This window comes from Cebidichthys violaceus, unplaced genomic scaffold (assembly GCF_023349555.1).
Source record: "Cebidichthys violaceus isolate CVI_PGR_0920_01 unplaced genomic scaffold, fCebVio1.0.p SCAF_14, whole genome shotgun sequence".
NCBI lineage: Eukaryota > Metazoa > Chordata > Actinopteri > Perciformes > Stichaeidae > Cebidichthys > Cebidichthys violaceus.
Window position 1 is genome coordinate 10,182,095 of NW_027176307.1, and position 20,850 is coordinate 10,202,944.

The 20,850-nt window shown below is 45.5% G+C and overlaps 1 protein-coding gene across 5 annotated transcripts in view; it reads left to right on the top strand.

Annotated features, from left to right (window-relative positions):
• enah (ENAH actin regulator) overlaps positions 1–18,919 on the top strand; it is a 111,986-nt gene extending 93,067 nt beyond the window's left edge. For 3 of the 5 annotated variants that reach the window (XM_068708766.1, XM_068708765.1, XM_068708764.1), the window contains exons 6-14: positions 1,295–2,086; positions 5,082–5,398; positions 5,780–5,922; positions 6,599–6,647; positions 7,446–7,497; positions 7,752–7,818; positions 11,442–11,526; positions 13,752–13,809; positions 15,126–18,919. In XM_068708766.1, the coding sequence (XP_068564867.1) occupies positions 1,295–2,086; positions 5,082–5,398; positions 5,780–5,922; positions 6,599–6,647; positions 7,446–7,497; positions 7,752–7,818; positions 11,442–11,526; positions 13,752–13,809; positions 15,126–15,163 (1,601 nt within the window). In that variant the 3' untranslated portion in view covers positions 15,164–18,919. The remainder of the gene's footprint in view (positions 1–1,294; positions 2,087–5,081; positions 5,399–5,779; positions 5,923–6,598; positions 6,648–7,445; positions 7,498–7,751; positions 7,819–11,441; positions 11,527–13,751; positions 13,810–15,125) is intronic. The other 2 variants (XM_068708767.1, XM_068708768.1) reach the window with 2 other exon arrangements.
• Positions 18,920–20,850: the final 1,931 nt, after the last annotated feature.

Below are 20,850 nucleotides of genomic sequence, written 5' to 3' on the forward strand. Positions count from 1 at the left end.
CTTTAGACTGTGGTAAGAAGGGTTCAGAGCAACAAGAACACTATCCTCACTGAAACACTAAGAGTCTACAGCCATGCTAGCGGTTCAGAGTAGAGGGCTTCGAGCTAAATGCTGCTGTATGCTAACATGCAGGTGTACTGTTCACCAGCTTCTCAATCAGAGCTTAGTGTGTTAGCGTGCTAGCATGAGCCAAAGGCAAAGCACAGCGGAGGCTGATGGGAACGTCGTTAGTCTTTGGTCACAAACCAAAGTATTGGACAAATCCAAGGTTTGACCTGATGATGGCGCGAGAGGACAAGTCAGGAAGTCAGGCTAGTCTGGGCGTCGACTAAGATCGGATTGGATGGAAGACATCTGTTTATTGAATTCACAGAGACCAGGGACAGAGATTTACAGAGATATAGACACAGAGACACAGAACCCAAGAAACAGAGACCAGACAGTGAGACATAGAGACCAGAAACCAAGAGACAGGGACCAGAAACGGAGACACTTGATCCAGAAAAAGAAACACATAGATCAGACACAGAGACCAGAAACATAGACAGAGAGACCAGAAACGGAGACTCAGAGACACAGAGACACGGACAGCAGACACAGAGAAAGTCAGATATGTACATTGTCCAGTGTTTGTTTGAATGCTGCTTGTGACTTTGGTTCAATAGTTGTTCAGTACACAGTTTTAACTGTTACATTTGTTGTTGGCTTACTTTGTTTTGATGAGCGTTAAAAGAACTGGTGCATGCTGGGCCTTCTGTGTACAAAGCACTGAGTCTATAGATGACTTGGCTTGATGACATCGGTGATGAGTTGCATCTCCTGCGTTACTGTTCTATGGGTGTGTGTGTGTGTGTGTGTGTGTGTGTGTGTGTGTGTGTGTGTGTGTGTATGTGTGCTACATGGTGACCTCCTGCCCATCAGTCTGTTTGTCTCCCCCCTCTTCTCTCACGAAGAAGACATGGAGGGCTTTGTGTCTCTGGCTGTGTCTCTGGCTGTGTCCACGGCGCTAACACCTGTCCACTAACACAGTAGCGTCACCTCAGCCCGAGAAAGTACACACAACCTGGAGTAAAACTTTGGTGTAGCTCTGTGCTGGTTTTTTCCTGCTTCATCTGCCCCCTTCTCTTTTTTTCCTCCCTCCCTCCTTCCTTCTCTCTGTCCTGACCTGCTGTCTTTCCCTCCTGTGTGCATGACGGCTGCTTCCTTCTTTCCTTCCTTCCGTCACTCCTTCCCCCTCCTGTCCTGTCTTTGTCCTTGTCCTTGGTTTGTCCGTTTGCGTGGCGTATACATTTAGCTTTCGAAAGCACCCTGTACAGTCAGGAGTACAGCGGGACGTCCTCGGCGGCCGCCACCCTGTCCGCGCCCGCCTACCCGGCACCCGGGACGCCATCGCCCTCCTCCGCCGCTCCGCCGACCCCGCCTCTGAGGCACTCGGCCTCCCGATTCGCCACCTCGCTCGGCTCCGCCTTCCACCCGGTCCTGCCCCACTACGCCACCGTCCCGAGGCGGCAGCAGGCCTTCCCCCAAGCCCCGCCCTCCGCCCCTGCTCCGGCCCCCGCCCCTCCACCGGCCAAGTCCGTGGTGTGGTCGGCGTGCAACTTCACACCCCTGCCGCCCTCGCCGCCCGTCATGATAAGCAGCCCCCCGGGGAAGGCCACGGGACCGCGGCCGCTCGTCCCCATCGCGGCGCCCTCACCGCTCACCCAGAAGCCGCCCTCGCCGGCCCCCAACGGCCCGCCCATGTTCCCCGCGCCGTCGCCCGTGACCATCCCGCACGGCCACGCCCCCATCGGCATCGCCTGCCCCACCCCGCCTCCCCCGCCCACCCCGCCCCCTCTCCCCTCCCACGCGGCCCCCCCTCCGTCTTCCTTCTTCGTCTCGTCTCCCCCCTCCTCATCCCAGGCTCCTGGTGTGCCCTCTCCCTCCACAGCAACCCCTGCCGCCGCCGCTGCAGCCGCCGCCTCTGCCGAGCACCTCTCCCTCCCCGTGGGCCTGGGCCTGTCGGGGCCGGGGGAGCCGGACACAGCCACAGGCCCAGAGGCCCACCTGCCTCAGGGGGGCTCCTCCTGTCAACCCCAGCCCCAGGGTAAGGCCTGCAGTCCAGTCCAGACTCTTGTCTCTTTCTCTCTCTCGCTCTCTCTCTCTCTCTCTCTCTCTCTCTCTCTCTCTCTCTCTCTCTCTCTCTCCCTCCCCCTCGTCTCTCACATGCTGTCTGACTCACACACTAACAGCGGGGCTACTGGACACTGTTGGGTCCGTGACCTTGCTACTGAGCTGACCATGTGAGTCCCATAATGCAGGCATATATCAGGGGAGGAAAGTGTGGGTCCTGGCTGCTGTAAGCTACATTTCTGGTTGTGGGATCTCTTGGTGTAGAAGTCGCTGTCGCTCATTTCTCTGTCCAGTCTCATAAAATGCATGTAGCTGACTGTTCGCTGGGTATGACATATGTCTCTTTCAGCATGGCATGTCTGTCTCTTTGATAGCGATCGATCGTTACTGCAGACCGCTGACTGTATGTAACCGCTGCTCTTTTCTTCTCCTGGTCCATGTGTTCCTATTTTTGCCAATCCATTGCTCAACCATAGATGTGCACTCTGTGTTGATCGTATCATTTTGCCATTCAATTGTCAGTGTGCAGTCAGTCAAAGTTATCGGAAGCCCCCCCCCCATGCCTTTAGAAGTCACAGCAGGTGCTGCCTTTTCAACGAGACACCGGTGGATCGTTGGCTGTGTTTCCGTTTAATTGTCAAATCAAATTTTTATGTCAAAATGTCGCAAAAAAAGAAAGAAATGAGACGCCATAAACCGGCCTCCACAATGCGAGGAGGAAGTTGAGGAGTAAACTCGTATCTCATATTTACAGACTACTTAATTGCCTTTGCACAAGCCCTGTAAAGAAAGAAGTCAAGTATTAGAAGCATTATAAAGAAACAAATATTGAATATCCTGTAAACAATTTGATTTGGCTGGCAACACATGTACTCAAATGTAGATTTAAGACCTCCTGTTTGTACAGCTTTTAAAAACCCTGAGACGTGTTTATGTTGCTCTTATCAGAGAACTTCTTGTGACAGTCACGTCTGAATAGCTCTGATGACACGCGCAAAACCTCGCAGCATAAACCGAGCTTCACCCACGATAGAGAAATGAAGAGACTTTTTCAGGAATTTGTTTCAGCCGTTCTTTCATGACAACTGCTATTGACCGCGTTTCATTTTGTCAGCAGACGGAGACGAGCATTCCCACGTTATGCTGTGTTCACACCAAACGCGGCGCGGAATTCTTTGCGCGACTGTGTTACATACAAAGTCACTGCAAAGACGCAAATTACACGAAATTTGTTTGTGGCGCGAAAGCCTGTTAGTGTTGAGATTCTCCTCCCGTCATCACAGACGTCCTGCCGCTGTTGAATCAGGAAAAACCCCTCTGTGTCGCCGTAGGTGTTCACCCAGAGCTCTACGATAGCTCATCTTAGTAGAGACCGACAAGACGGCATTCAGTTTCCCGCGATATCTGGACTTCCTCAACAAGTACAAAGCAGAAATAGTGGTTATCTCTTCTATGGTTGATGGTGGAAATAAATGGCTTAGTTGATAGAGGTTTCGAAGAAGCGAATGACGCTAAACAACAAATGATCCTGCGAGTAACGCGGCGCGGAAATTTGCTTTGCGTTTAGTGTGAACGCAGCATTACGGGAATATCCGAGAAGACGGCGACAGCCGATCAGTCACGTGACTTAGGTGTTCGTCACGTCTGAATTTATTCGGCGAGGGCGTTCCCACGTCCCATTCGGAACATCGACTCTTTGTCGATAACTGCAAAAAAAACACTTTGAGCGAGAATAAAAACGTTTTTGAGGAAGATTTTCTCATTTCTTCTCGTTTCCATACAGCTTTTCTAACGCGATACTCCAATTAAAGAATAAGTGAATGTGGAACACTAACTCCTAAGGAAGGAGGACGCAGAGCGAGCCAACCAGATGCTTAAGTTGAGCGATTCTCTTTGTGGTTGTTGGTATTTAACCAAATATGGACACAGAACAAACATTACACTAGAAAAAATCACTATATTAGCTTCCGACGATTTTTCCGACATGAAAAGAATTTGCAGTCGCTCCTGGTTCAGTCTTTTGCCGTTTTTGCAATTCAACTTTAAACTTGTCTGAAAATAGAACAGCAGACTAGCAGCATTGCAGTGACCTTTATTTACATTTGTCAGCCTCGGGAGGCGTTCTAATGACCTTTGACCTCAGAGATCATTAAACTGATTTGATATTGATCACAGCTCAGCATGTTCACATCCCATCATAGATTATTGATTAAGGTCTGTGATGTAACGTCATTGTTATTCCATATCATAATTACAATGGGACACGGCTCAGTTCATATGTATGGGATTATAATCTATGAATCCTCCATCATGTGTCATTGCACCAGACAGTGTGTTCCATCCATTCAATGCTCAATGTTGGTCTCTTTGTCTCTGCTCCAGATAGGGTTGGGTGTTAATATACTGATATTTATTGTTATTAACTTTTAATACAATAACCACAACACTTTTCCCGGCCCTGTTTGAACTATAAACCCTGTCACTACTTGTCTCTAATGCTGCATGTTGATGAGAAACGATGTGGCATGCCGTCATGTTAATGTGTGTGTTCCATGTGCATCAAAGAAAATCACATCCACCATTCTTGCACGACAGATTCACTGACGATGATGTAACCTGTTGTTCTTCTTTTTCAATTTCATTTCAGCAGGGTAGCAAGTTCAGCAAGTACTGCAGTATTACAGTAATATTAGTGTACAGAAGACTACATGTTTGGTAAAAGATAACTTCACAGGTGGACACAGACATGCCTCACTTTCCACAAGCAAACGTGGATGTGTGCTGTAAATGGAAAGTTAGCGAGCTAGTTTTAAAGTCACGGATTAGTCCTAGTCCTGAATAAATATTGTTTTTGGGGTAACTGTCCCTTTAAGACGGCCCAAAATGTTATGCTTTTCTAATAAAGTGACAGTTTGAATTTAATTTCTCCATCCCTGTGTCTTCGCCCATCGCCCCCCCACCCCCAACAGACGTGGTGCAGACCCCGGGGTCGACCGCCCTCGCCCCTCCCCCGCCTCCGCCCCTGCCACCCGGCTCCACTGTGACCTCCCCGGCCGTCACCCCGTCAACCGGCCACCCTCCCCCGCCCCCGCCTCCCCCGCTCCCCCCCGTGCTGACTCCAGGCGGGACCCCCCCCCCTCCACCAGGTCCGCCTCCTCCCCCCGGAGTGCCGCTCCCTCCCCCGGCGCCCCCGCTTCCCGCCGGACTGTTCTCCCCCACCGAGGACCGTCCCTTCGCGGGCCTGGCCGCTGCCTTGGCCGGAGCCAAGCTGCGCAAAGTGTCAAGGGTGAGCGCCCGATTGGTTGTTTTGATCGACGACGACACGTTTGTACTCACACAGCTCCACATGTCTGTCACATGCACGTCACAGCACATTATTAAGGGGATTAGCTGCACGTGCACACACAGAATTACATTTTTTCTTTATTTTCACCTATATAATCACAATGAATCAGTCACTGAAACAGTCATGAAATACAGAAATCGGACCAAAAGAAATGTTGTTTCTTTATTATTTATGGCTTATCTGACGTTAAGTGAACATAAAAAAGAACAATGATGTTTTAAATTCTAGTACTGTTCTCAGAACAGGATCCATGTATCCATCGGAGGTAAAGAACTCGATAACGTTTGTGTCTCACAAGAGATGTGGCTTGTATCCATTCAGAGTGACGATGCGGGGGCGGCTCTGGCGGCAGCCATGCTGGGGGCCGGAGGGGCCGCGGGGGCCAAATCGGAAGCCAGAGGCAACGGCCCTCTGTCTGGAGGAGGAGGGCTCATGGAAGAGATGAGCGCCCTGTTGGCCAGGAGGTAGAGTCACGTCGCTTATTATCGTCAGCTTCATACATCTCAATACTTTCAGAATTCAAAAGGTTCTTTATCGTAATTGGAATTAAGTGATTTGTGGTTTCAAATTAGATCCCACTGGTCCTCACTTTTTTTTCCTGTGTAATCCAAATCATTCTTTCCCCCACATTCCACAGGTGTATTTGCTAAATGTCAAGAATAGCGGATAAAAATAAAAGGTGCCCAAAAAAAAGGGTATTTTGACTTTGAAAATTCAACTGCGAATGTCAGAAACGACAACCACCATTTCATGTTGAGGAGAAAAATAATAACGCAATAACTTAACTGCTGCTATCCATCTCCTAAAGCCTCAGTTATACTTTTCCGCAAGGGCTTGTTGCACGGACACAAGCTCACCCGGAAATTGCGACGAGGAAACGTTTGGATCTTTTCTTTTAGCTCCTCAAAGTTCTACGTTTCCTCTGCCCGTCACCATGTTGAGAGCCACGTGTCCCTCAATCCCTGATATTATGCTCTGAACATGGAATTCTGCACCTTTAACTGTATTTTGGTGCAGTCGAATAAATGAACTGTGGACTTAAGGTAGATCTGAACTAGAGGCTTTACTCAAAAAATGGTTTGAGCTGTGGTTTCTTGTTCAACATTAAACCTGTCTGTATCTGGGCTTCATATGTTACAGGAGAAGAATTGCAGAGAAGGGCTCGTCACCTGAACCCGACCAGAGATCAGTAAGTATCTCATGTCTCTCGTGTTTTCTTTGATCCGGGTCCCACATACCGTTACTCAGCGCTCACTCCCAGATGCCACAATGGCTCGTCTGTGTGGCGGCACACACGGGTTCTCTCGGGGTGTCCCGGCTTTACAGCTCGTGCCACATTCACTACATTCCTGTCTTGAAGCGAGTCCACGATCCCTCGGTGCTGTATGCTCGTGTGCCACGTTCACAGACCTTAACATGTGAAATACTCACCTGAACTGAAACAGACTCCTGTTTATCTGTAAAGCAGCATTTCATCATCTTTTAGTCAGATATCCCTGATGGTGATCATGTTGACACATTCAGTACAATGAACAGTTCTCTCTTATAACAGAACTGTTTTCATTCGCTAAGTGATTCCAGTCACTTCCCCTTTGCTGCTTTTTAATCATTAGCTTTAAGCTAACGTCAATGAAACCGGACATATCTTCGTAGGCTTTTAATGTGAAACATCTGCAGGAAGTGTCCAGTTGCATTGGTTTAATTAAATTCTCGACTTAGTCAGTAAACTTCTTATGGGGTTTTCTTTTTTTTTCAGGGTGCATATTTTGAACGTCTGGTTAAAATAAAAAAGTTTATAAACGTTTAAATTAAAGCACAACCAGAAGCTAGCTGTGTGTTAGCGTTACTGGTTAAACACAGACAAAAGAAGCTTTAACTCCGTTCTCTAGACCATTTGTTGCCCTTTTAAAGATTCCCATTATCCGGTCTGTGTAGAAACTCTCCGTTCTCATGTTTGACCTTTGAACCCCGTCTGTCTGCCCTACAGGAGGAGGGCGAGATCAACACCACCCCTAAAGTATCAGCCTGTAGCACACCAGGTGAGTGTCAGAGGGAGCCAACACTCTGGAGACAGACACCAGGAATTAATATGCATCTCCCTAACACAGCCGACGAGGGTCCAAGTCAGCATTAAACCTATTTACGTTCCCTGTCAGTGGTTACTGGAGGGGAACCTGTTTTTTTGTTGTTTTTTACGACGATCCACATTACTGAATAGCTGAACTTCATGGCTTATGGTAAGAGGAGTTTGGTGTTTATACCTTTGCCGTGTTTTGGTGTCATTTTTCTCCAGACATGCCCAGGAAGCCGTGGGAAAGAACAAACACCATGAACGGTAGCAAATCTCCGGTTATCGGAAGGTACGGTACCTCCCCCATTTCTCCATACTTGTGTATACTTGTTGCACTTATTAAAGTACATTGTATATCCTGAAACACAAAAAAAAGAAAAGAAAAAAGAAATGTACATTCGTGTGAATGGCTAGCAGTGAGGCTACTAAACGTCCGCCATATTAAAGCATTAGCGTCGGCTAGCTTTAGCATGATGCACTGCTGGGGCCGTTCAGCGCTGGCTAACATCACTAAAGCTTACGTCGCCTTCGTGTGCTCGCTGGATGTACGTCAGACACCCGGCTTAAAGCAAAATTGATGCTACAATTTCGGAGTAGCATCAAGTTCAGCTAAGCGGTTATCAATGCTACTAATTTCATTGGACGTTGAAAGAATTCGTCAGATCCACAATGGATGCTCTACGGACATTCTTAATTGTGGTTTGGGTGACATTCGGTTGTTCACATCTAGCCTTTTTACTTACTAGGTTGGGCTTGGGGACTGGAAAAAACATCCATTTTCACATTTAACATAAACGTCTCAAAAGAAACCTGCAGCGTTGGTTCTCTACACAAGGAAAAAAGATCATGGGACTGATAATACTTTCACTTTAAGATCAAATAGTCATTAGTTAAAGGTACCACAAGGGACTTCTATTTTGTGTTGAGTTTGGCGGTCCCTGTGGACAGAAGCGGTAGTGTTTTGAGTCCCTTTAGAAAACTTAATTTTACTGCAGCAGGGACAGTCTGCCCCACGTAGTCCTGCTCATATAAAGGCATCCGTATTAATTGAGACTGTGTCATAACCTGTTAAAAGTTACTTGTTGTTTTAACTGAGGGTTAAAACAGTGCTGAAGGTTCAGTGGCATCCTTTCACATGAGATCCCCACGAAAGTGTGAAACTGAGCGCACAGTAGCCTCAAGAATGAAGCTGAGTGGGCGTTATGAGCGGCCCTGACCCACAGCCGCCTCATCAGGCCGGGGACACACAAACACGTGTAGATACCAAGCTGCCATTTTGTAAAGTCAGTGTCTCTGCTGCTCACACAGACGAGAGTCTCCGTGGAGAAATCCCATGGGAGCAGATTCCTCCAGCAGGTAGAGAGAAAAGGCCCCGGGAGAGTTTGAGAAATCCCTTTGTTCTTTAAAACAATCTCCTTTTGTTTTCATCGAGGTTTGCTGTGATGGACGTGGTTTTGTTGGAGATGGGGGGAGGGGTTAAGGCCTTTGTACAACAAGTCCGTATTCTTCTAATGCGTTGTGTTAATCCGTCAGCCGATACAAATAGTTTAAAAAAATAGAGTCCGATGCGTTTTATTATTCTGTTTGTTGCGAAATGGTAAGAGGAGACAAAACTGAATCAGTTACGCAGGTACAGTGGACAGCGCTAGTCCCAAACAGGGCTAATGGATGAATGACGTTAGCAACGAGCTATCGTTTAGCTTCCTAGGGCACAACAGACGAACCAGAGTGAATCAGCTCATCAGATGTCGTTATGCATGAGGACGTTTGTGGCTCTAAGTGGTCAAACAAAATAAAACGCAGAGAATCGCACCAGATCTGAAAACTTCAATGACGGACGCAAGTTTTTGGAGTCGGTGTGTAAACGCGATTAACACAACGTGAGGTCATATTTCTTTGTAAACATTTTTGGAGCAAAACGTACAGACTTGGTGTTTAAAGGCCTTTCATTTTCAAATGCTTGGATGAAACCTTTGGAATGGATCCCGTGTTGTGCTCCAGACTTACCAACCTGCGGGCGAAAGCTCTGCTTGTTGTTTGATGAGTGCAACATGACTCGCTCATTGATTTTTATATCCGATCTAGAAGTGTGTTTGCATGCTCCTCTGCCTGCTGCACTTTTTCCTTTTTTACTTCATTAAAACAGGGAAATCCAAACGAGCGCGTCACATACTGTACACCCACCCTATCGTACGCACAAACACATGGAAACGTGTGTCCGCCCTGTGCCGAGGAGACTTGGCACAGTATTATCATTGTAGAGCCAGGGCCCATCCAGCAGGCGCTCACAGATAAGGCCCCCGCCGTGTGTGTGTGTGTGTGTGTGTGTGTGTGTGTGTGTGTGTGTGTGTGTGTGTGTGTGTGTGTGTGTGTGTGTGTGTGTGTGTGTGTGTGTGTGTGTGCGTGTGTGTGTGTCCAGTCCAGCTTATTAAAAGTAACTTCAGTATGTGACCCACAGAGAGCTGAGCACACTAAGACTTGTTATAGAGTGAAGTCGTAGCGCTGTGTTGTTTTACACTTAAGTTAAAGCTGGGGTCATTCAAAATACTCCATTATGAGCTTTAAGCATATTTCAAATTCCAGAGGTCTGAGAGAAAACTAGACGTCTGCACCTCCTCTTGGCTCTTGTTTTTCTGACTTTATGAAAATCTAGCTTGTGAAGGGAGACTTTGGCCAATCCCAGGTCGTTTCAGAGAGAGGCGTTCCTATTGGCTGCTCCTCAAATGCGTGCGCACGTCCATTCTGCAGAATATCCTGCAGGAAAAGTTTGCTATTCCAGCATTGGCAACAACTGCCTGCACTGCAAAGTAACCCCCTCCCTCCAAAAAGAAGGAAGACAGACTTATCAAGAGAGAATGATGCTAATAGTTTAGCTTCTGCTAACAGCAACAAAAAAGGCTCACGCCTGCGGCTAACAAAGGGCTAAACTGTTAGCAACTTAGTTTTTTTTATTCGTTCCAAACTGCTGTTAAACTGTTGAAGAAAACAGTATGTGTGTCCATTAGTTCCCAGTCTGACTAAAAGTAAAAGTTTGATGGACTGACTGTAAAGTAGTGCCCTGCGTGCATCATCTTTTTACTGGAAAACAAAAACACAGCTTCCATGTTCCGGTGCTCCCCAACCCGTAGCGGCTCCAAATGACCCGCCACCGAGCTCATTTCCTTTTTCTTTTCACGTCTCCTTTCCTGTCTCGCTTCCTCTCTTTAAAACCCAGACTAATTCTCCCAGCAGAGTGTGGACCTCTCTCAGTGGGGCTGCGTCTTACGAGGGTCTTTCCTGAAGTGCCGGCGTATCGCTTCAAAAAGTCTCTTTAAAGGAGCATTAGAAATGAATATCACACAGAGAGCTGCTGCGCTGTAGGACCCTTTCTTGATATATGGGAGAGGATGCGTAGGACCGTCACAATAGCTAGAGAGATCCAACCTCCATGCCTGAGATACTCTCCTTTATAAGTCACATTATTTGTTGAGACCTCTGTATGCTTCTGTGTGTTTACACGCATGTCTTCCCCAAATCAGTGTGCATGCCCAGGATTTGGTTCCCAATTTGTAGCATCTTTTTTTTTTGGTGTGTGTGTGTCACATGATATAAGACACTATAAGACAAATAAGTCAATTCCACAGTTTTTTATTTATTTGTTTGCTATCTGTTGCTACAGTCACTAACTCCGGGTGTGATGAATCATGATTGATTTTCAGGGTTTTTTTACAGCAAAAAATGTTGAAATCACATTTCTTTGCATTAGTGTTGTCACATCTATCCGGCTACACTTCGTTGGCTTCCATCAGTCAATGAGTTCGGTCCAAAATGTGTATATATTTCTATGTACGTGATGATAGTGTCGCGGCGTTCCCGTCTGCTTTTCCTTTCTCTTCCACTGAGTTGTTGTGCGTCTCTTGTCTCTCCTCACAGACCTAAGTCCACCCCGACCCCTACTGGATCCCTAAGTGCCAACGGTGTGCCAACAGAAGCTGTTGACTATGACAGATTGAAACAGGTAGGTCATTTTGAAGGCTCTTGTTTTGATGCTACGTCAGTGCGCATGATGGGGGAATGTCACATTGTCACGTCTGTGCTGATGTGGCACAAAAATTCACCCCGGACCAGATAAACAATATTCCTCTACACGTTACCATGACGCTGTACTCAATTCATTGAGACGATCCATAATGCACATATATACGCATGTTTAACATGTTGACGGGTTTTAATGCAAATCAATTTCTTCTCTTACTTCACTACAGATGAACAGGGTCGAGGTTTTTACTAATTTCACCATGAGACTTTTCCAGTTTGTTTCTTACTTTCAGTCAAGATGAATGGTAAACGTTAAATTTAAATATATGCATATTAAATATGTGCTAATTTGGAACATTTCCATAACAGAAATCTGAACGTTGGATAAAGCCAGGTTCAGAATTCTTCTTTCATTTAATTTGACGTATGAGAGTCAAAGGTTTTCACAGAGGGAATTATTTTTTTATATCTTTGTATCACTCCATAAATCAGAAAATACTGTCAACAGCCATTCAAAAATAAATCTATGTTCTCTATGTTTTGAGGAATTAAATGTGTAAATCCGGCTCTGAATGATATAAGAACAAACCTTCAGAACATAGAGAGGAATGAAACTGTAAAGTCTGCTGTATGTAAGAGCTACTGCAGTGGAGATCTCTGGCTGAGAATAACTCATTTAGAGAAAATGTCAAATTATATACACTGCCTGGCCAAAAAAAAAGTCGCCACCAAAAAAAAAGGTCACACACCCTAATATTTCGTTGGACCGGGTTTAGCTTTGATTACGGCACGCATTCGCTGTGGCATTGTTTCGATAAGCTTCTGCAATGTCACAAGATTTATTTCCATCCAGTGTTGCATTAATTTCTCACCAAGATCTTGTACTGATGATGGTAGAGTCTGACCGCTGCGCAAAGCCTTCCCCAGCACATCCCAAAGATTCTCAATGCGGTTAAGGTCTGGACTCTGTGGCGGCCAATCCATGTGTGAAAATGATGTCTCACGCTCCCTGAACCACTCTTTCACAATTTGAGCCCGATGAATCCTGGCATTGTCATCTTGGAATATGCCCGTGCCATCAGGGAAGAAAAAAATCTATTGATGGAATAACCTGGTCATTCAGTATATTCAGGTAGTCAGCTGACCTCATTCTTTGAGCACATACTGTTGCTGAACCTAGACCTGACCAACTGCAGCAACCCCAGATCATAGCACTGCCCCCACAGGCTTGTACAGTAGGCACTAGGCATGATGATCCAGGTGGCGACTTTTTTTTTGGCCAGGCAGTGTATATTATAGAGACACTACAGGTTAATAGGGTAAAAATATTTACTAATAGATATCGCCATGAAACTTCTCCAGCTGATTACTTTACACTAAAACAATTATTCTTTGCTATTACAAGTTTTCTTAAATGTTGTGTTTAAATATGCAAATGAGGCATTATCTAATGATAACTTTTGGTGAATTTAGGAGAAATCTACAGACGCAAACAGACAAAGTAGTAAAATAACGTAGATAATGGACGCTTAATAATGTATTAAAATGACTGAATGACACAAGGTCTCTATGTAATTCTAATGTGTGGGACCCGTCCAGTTATAAGGCGGCTCCTCCCTCCTGACCTCAGTCTATGAGTCTGTTAGATAAGTCCAGAGTCTCTCAGAGTCCTGCCTATCTGCCAACGCAACTGCTCACAGCAGCGGGGACCGGGAGACAAACCCTTCACTGTACCTGCTGTCGCTGTCGGGTCATTCCCTTTGTGATCTAGAGCCAAAAGAGCACAAACTTCATGACACACAAATACTCAGTCAGTTCGGCTGTCATTAAGCGAGTCTAGGCTGCGAGTGGAGAAGACGGGGGACGGGGGGTTGGTTCTCTGGTAGGTTCTTAAATTGAACTAAAATTCAATATGTAGGATGTTACTACTGCTGCTTCCCTGCCGGTTTAAAACTACAGCACATGTGGTCTTTGCAAACGGAAATGGTGCACAAATGTACAATCTTGCATATGAAGCGGGAAAGTGAGATCAGACCATCCAATGTCAACTGAGCCAAGCTGTCCACTTGTCAACATAAGAACTCAAGACACTTGTGGACGCCAGGTTCGGAGTGGACGGTGGAGAGACTAGTGCGTCTCTTCTCTGAGGGACATTTTGAACGCTCGTATTGAAAGATGACCTCGTTGTTTCTTTTCTTTCTTCAGGACATTCTGGATGAGATGAGGAAGGAGCTGTCGAAGCTAAAAGAAGAGCTCATCGATGGTATATATCATCCGTTCACACACACTTCAGTCATCCTGCTGGAGATGAGATTTCACACTAGGTTCAAGAACACAGAGGGGGGGTCAACAGGGCCTCACTAATAAGGTCAATCCAGCCCTGAATACGAGGAATAAACTAAAGTATTATTCTGGTTTATTACAACTTGACTCCTAATATTGTACCCCACTAGTTTCTGACTTCTGGGAACGTGTTTTCACATTTCTGTACTTAGTCTGTCTACTAAAAATCTGAGATTCAAACGTACCCCGCTGGATCTGGTACGTCACTAATTGGAAAGCCAATCGGCGTCTAATATGCAAATGTCGACAGGGAAAGTCGCATAAATACAGCAAGTTAAAACATTATTATTGACAACAAACACGGTGGAGTGTGCAGTCATCGGATGCACACCGCACCCTGGAGCTTCCTTCTTCTACTTATTGTACGTTTCACACCGTGTAGGCCGCCACCAGTTACATGCTAACAAAAAGACATGAATAAAAGATGCTAACTACACTTACCGGTCTGGTGCGTCCGCTAGTTGCCGACTTTGGTGAGGCCGAAAGTGTCGTCCTTGATGCGCACTGCTCAAGCTAGAGTGAGCAGCGGTGGTGGGGCGGAGCCAGATCCAGAATCTCTCAATGAGGGAGAAAGAGTAGACTTTAAAGAAGAAGAAAACCAACACGTTAAACAAAATATGAATCATAGCAGAGTACTTTTATCTACTTTAAACCTCGAGTTCGGCAATTTCACCGTCGCCATCTTGAAATATGGCCGTCGCCATGTTTTTTTTTCCACAACCAATTAACAGAAGTGACCATATTTGGAATGAGGAGGACTGACGTAGAGGCAACTCTGGTAGCAGCAGCAACCCGTCAATCACATTAAGCCCGCCCTAAAGCATACCCTGCTTTATGGTCTGTTTGACTCTAAATGGACCATCATTTACTAAATGAACATCATGCTGTATTGAAGAAGACTTTAAACTAGAGATTGAGACCATAAACTCATGTTTACAATGTTTACTGAGGTAATAAATCAAGAGAGAAGTAGAGTCATTTTAGACTAGACTTCTATACAACCAGAGGAGTCGCCCCCTGATGGTCACTAGAGAGAATGCAGCATTAACACATGAAGCTTTGGCTTCCTCCGGTTCTGCTGAGTGAGCAGAACTATGAATTACAACAGAAGAAGCATCATTCACCGTCATCTAGCTGCTCTCAATGTTATAGATTTCACAGGTTTCTGCATTTTTTCTTAAATTGTGTTTTGGTACCTTACATTTCTCACATGCATCTCTCTACTTGTGTTCCCAGCAATCAGGGAGGAGCTTGGAAAGTCCAGCACGGCGTAGAGGACCCAAACTCCCTTTCCACAACAAAAAAGCAAGAAGACCACAGTCGATTTTAAGACATGACAATACAACAAACAATAAAATCAAACAATAAAAAAATGGTGACAGCAATCGCATCGATAGAGAGAGAGAGAGAGAGAGAGACAGACAGAGACAGACAGAGAGAGACAGAGAGAGAGGACGTTATTCGGGACAGCATCGGACGGGAACAACAATGGACAGGGTTGTGGTTGGGGGGGGGGAGGCTTGTAACTCACAGAATCCATCCATCTACGAAGCCCCGCCCCCTTCTCCTCCTCCTCCCTTTGAGGGCATCGCTTCCTGCAGGACAGTGTCTGAAAGAGAAGCAAATGTTTTTTATGCAAAGATGATTTCTCTCTCTTTGTCATATAATAATAATAATAACAACACACACAAACACAAACAATACTGAACTCTTCGATGATACTGTATTAACCCATCGGCGCATAAGTGAACGTTGATGCTAAGAATACGAACTCTTGTGATTTACTATCAAAAAGGCACGTTTTATTAACAGAGTTTGGAGACAGCGGGGGATGGAAAATAAAAATAACTTTTATTTTTCCCATAATGCCATAGGGGTAGCGTGCGTGCGTGCGTGTGTGTGTGTGTGTGTGTGTGTGTGTGTGTGTGTGTGTGTGTGTGTGTGTGTGAGAATGAGTGCGTATGGGGGACCGACAGTCTCTGGTGAAGTCCACCACTGCAGGACACTGTAAAGCTTGTCTTCCTCAAATACTATTTTAACCTGAATATGTACAAAAGAAGAGAACAAAAGTTATTTAGAAGAAAAAAGAAGAAGAAAAAAAAAAAAAAGCATCTATCACCCATGTCTGTTTCAGTGTAGATCTTCGGCCATATCAAGTAGCTCAATAGCCCAACCTTTTGAAACGGGACGCTCTCTTGTCCGTCTCTTCGGATTCATAACCGCAAGCGTAACCCCCGTCCTGGAGCGAACGCTCCGTGGACATCGTCTCTTCGTCCGCACCGTGGACGCGGAGGGCCGCCTCTCTGTAGCTCTCCACCAAACTCCTCCCGCGAAGCGCCGATTGGCTAACGCCCGTCACGCCGGTTGGCCAGCAGCCGGACGTGCGGACGGAACGGACTTCTCCTTCCCGTGCGTTTTTTTTGATTGGTTCGTCACATCCGGGTGCTCTGTCTGCATGTATCGTCTTGGTCCTTTTTTCCTTCCATGCGGGCGACAGGTCACGAGTCTGCCACGAAATTACAAGCAATAAGTGTAGCATCTCTTTTTAAAAGGCCCACTCCACCCCCGAACATGTTTTTCGATGTCTCAACTGTCCCTTTTTTTGGCCCTCCGGAGCCCCTCGTCGGACGATGTTACCGCCACGCCGCCTCTTGTCAACTTTATCGCAGATATTCTGTGACTCCGTAGGCTGACATGACTAGAATACCAGAGCAACGCTGTAACACATGATTTCATGGGATAACACCGTGTCTAAATCACAATACTCTGCTTTTTTATTTTCTATAAAAATCCAAGGATACTATGTCTTTAGCCACATTGGAGCTGAACAGATTTTTTTTTAATCCTTTTATTATAATTATTATTATTTTACTGCATTATAAAGTTATTGAAAGGTGAACGGGACAAGCTAAATGTGTAAATGATGGTGTCCACCTGAGGACGTGATTGTGCCATTTTAATATTTCTAGTGCTTACTGACGACGTGTTTCATCCTTCTTTTGTTTCTCTCTCTTTGCCTTTTTCTCCTGCCAATGTCAAAATCCTCAGACTGTACTTCCCCTGAGACTTTACGTGGATAAAGAGGGACTGTCACTTTACTCTAGACCCGCTTTTTCTTTCAGTTCGGTGCCGAGTTCGTTTCACTAAAAAGTACAATCAACCTGAGAGGGAAACGTCGGGGGACCGATGTTCTAAATACTGTAGCTATTGCCTCCGAGATCACCTGTCGAGGTCACGGGTAAATAAAGATATAAATCCACGCTGCACTTCTGTGCTGGCTGTCGTAGTGAGATCCGGAGGCAGGACAGATCCACAGTGGGGTTCACGGGACTCTCCGAAAGATTAGTTTCTTCAACGAGCATCTACGAATAATGTGCTAACTCGACTGTTACGAGCATCAGATAGAGAACTCCCGAGGCGAAGCAGCGTGCCGTCACCACCGCTCACCTTCTAATGTCAGTAATAGTGATTTAAAGGGGCACTCCAGGGATTCATCATAGGCCTATTTTAAAAACAAGTGGAATCAACAAAAGGCTGACACATCCTGCTTTTAGTCCTTCATTTCCCATAATTCATCTTGATGGCATCTTTTCGTTACATTAAACGCTCCCTGCCTGATAAATATAGTATCTTTGCCAAAACTCGCACTTGCGGTTCGATTCTAGATTTCTGTTCAAAATGTGTTTAGTCTCCGATCACTATGACATCTTCAGGGTTATTCCCTCACCAGAAGCACAGAAGGCGTTTGTGCGGAGTGCCCCTTTGCAAATTAGGGTCAGGAGACGCAGCCGAGGATCTCGCCTGGTACCCGGGATCCCGGCGAAAGCTCTGCGATCATTGGCCGTTGGATCTACGTTCAAGGGCTGGGAGGTCTGAGAAGTCACAGATCTGAGAACCCCCACAGTTCCTCTCCTTCGCTTCGGATCGGCTCAAATGTGTTAAAAGATACTGTGATGGGAGAAATGCATGGGTCGATCAGGGTCAGGTCTGTTTCTACTGTCGTGTCGTCCTCTCGTCCGCTTTTTTTAATGGAAACACGCCAAAAGTGTTCACGCAGCATCGATTTGCACTTTAAGACAACAACAAAAAAACAAACGGAGCAATCCAACACTCTCCGACACCAGAGCCTCACGTCGCCTTTCAAGGATTCAACTCGGCTCGTCTCCTGATCAACGTAATCGCCTTTCTTTCATTTCACTTATTTCTTTTCGTTATCGTTTTGTTTGGAGAGATCTATGAAACGAGACAGACGTCCGACACGCTGCGCTCGGTCCTTTTGGATGCCAAGGCGGGGGGGGGGGGGGGATGTTCTGATGGAGAAAATGCTCGTCTCTTCGTGAAGCTACGTGGTTTGTGCCTTGTTCCGAAGTTGCATTTAATATGTCGAACATATAAAGATGACTAGTAATAATATCTAGGGGCTGTCGTTATGATCACATGCAGTTGTTTAGTTTGACTTCTTTTTGTTTTTCTTTTTTCGTCATGTTTATTTAAAGGGAGAATTTTAATGAATTGGTACTGTTCCCCACCTGAAAACCTTTTTTTTTTTTACATGAATGTGATTCATTTGGTACAGTTGTGAGGTTGCTTTCCTAACAGAAGTACAATCAAGCCTTCGAGACTCGAGGCCTGTAAGGGTTCTTCGCTCCGAGAGGATTTTTTTTCTAAACCTGAAGTCCAGATGAGTCCGAGTTGTTCTGTGACGCCATTCAAACGTCGCACAGACTGTGTGTTCAGCCAATCAGCTCTCTTCACTTGCTTGGAAATCCTTTTTTTTTTTTTTTTGGCCTCTGCTCCACGCTGATGTCAGATTGCCGACGGAATCATATTTTGTCCGTAATCCCAGTTTTCTGAAAGAATGGTGAGTTTGCAGGTGTTGTTTGGCTGAAGCGAGTCACGCGGATGGGTTCCCAGACTTATTCTTTGATCAGCTGCATTGTACCATACTGTTCTCATGTTAATTAGTCTTTTCTTACATGCTAACATATTGTTTTTGTTTGAGCAAATTAAATAAAAATTGCAATACAAGACTAGAAGCTGTTTCTTTTAGAATGATGTTGTGAACCTTGAACGTGATTGGTTAATGCTTTTATGTGCTGTGCAAAAGATCACTATTTTTGCTGCGTAATATTTTCATTATTATTTTTTTATTTGTATGAATTAATTGACAAAAGAAATTGTCCCCAGTGTGTAAAGGCCTTTAGCTCAATCTAGTTTTATTTCAGACTGAATTGAAACATCATCACAACATCTTAGCTGATCCACATGTAACCATATAACTGACTGACTCTTTAAGTCAGTGAAACGACTCAGCGATAGCAGTTCTACAGCAATCGATACGTTTGTGGACGTTAGCACCAAAAGCTACTGGTAGTACCTGACCAGCTACGGCTGTAAAGCGTATTGAATTGAGTGAGCCCACATCTGTCATCACAACAGGCCCGACGTCTGTAACGACGTCTGTAATGACGTCTGTAACAACGTCTGTAAAGACGTCTGTAACATCTGTAACGACGTCTGTAACGACGTCTGTAACGACGTCTGACGGCAGCTCACGTTCCGTTCTGCTGAGGACGACCGGAAGAGGAAGAGGAAGATGAGAGCATGTTTTTTTCTTCTGATTGATGGTGCATAGTAGCCAAATCCCAATGTCCTCCCTAAACCCTAAGCCCTGAACCCTCAAGGACTTAATTGACGTCACCTGGTAAGTGGTTGAGTGTGAGAGGCTGCAAGGGCTCGAAATGGGGTAAATAGGAATGGGACAGCACTTTGCTGCAACATATCACGTTACCATGAAAACGACAACAAATAAGATGTATAATTGAGGGTATTTATTTTATTATTTGTACTCCCTGATTTGAACGTCTTCAGGCTCTTTCCTCTAAAGATGAGAGGCAACATCATATAATCTATTTACTCTTTTTGTCAAAACATCTTCGATGACTAAATCAAATATTTGATGGATAAATAAATAAACATCCTCTGATTTCAAGTTTATTTTTTGTTCCATCTTTAACCCTTAATGTTTCTGAGTAAATATAGTAAGACAGGCTGAACACAGGTGAGCCGTCCTCTTTGTTTACCTATTTTTTTAATGTCTCCATGGGTTACCCCGTGTTTAACGTCACGTTGCTATGACTTGTGGGTAATTCCCTTGGGCTAAGTCAGCATACCATGCTGACTTACGGAAAGGGTTCATAAAGGGCTCAAAATTTCTTCCAGAGAGCCTCAAACACTTGAAGATTTGACAGTGGGACATCCCTAAACCCTCACAGACTTCACGGGAGCGCGCCTCAAAGTCCGTGAGTCCGTCTCAAAGTCCGTGAGTCCGTAAGGGGGGACATTGGGATTTGGCCAGAGTCTCGGTGCAGCTCTCTCTTCTTGTGCTGCTTTCTGTCTGTGAGCTGCTGCTGGAGGGTCAAGACCAAGATTTGAACCTACGGTACTACAAGCTGTGTCCTTTCACTGTGCTTGTACTGACCCTCCCTTCCAGAGTCAGATGCATCACACCTGTTCAACTTTTCTTTTCATATTATTTATGGGGAAATTGTGCAAAATCTGGGTTTTGATATTTTATTTTTGGCAACTTCTTTGGGGAACCCTTGTTTTTTGTGTACTTGGAGATGCTTCCAGTTCCAGCTCAGCCGTCCATCGAACGCAGCTCTCCTTTACTGTGTTGGTCGGCTTGCGATGATGTGAGAGAAACCGGGGTTGGAGAAACGGGAGGGCTGTGGAAATAGAGGGGAATGTGGAAAACACCAAATTAGTTTCTTTATTTGGGAGACAGTTTAAAAAATAAAAAAAACACTGTTTGCCGAGGGACTTGAGTATTATCTCATTCATGAGCGACCAGTTACGTGTTTAGATAATGAACGTCTTAAACCTTTAAAGGTTGCTCAATGCGAAACTCCACATGGTGACGTCTGAGGCAGAGGCTCTCTGCTAACGGTGCTAACGGTGA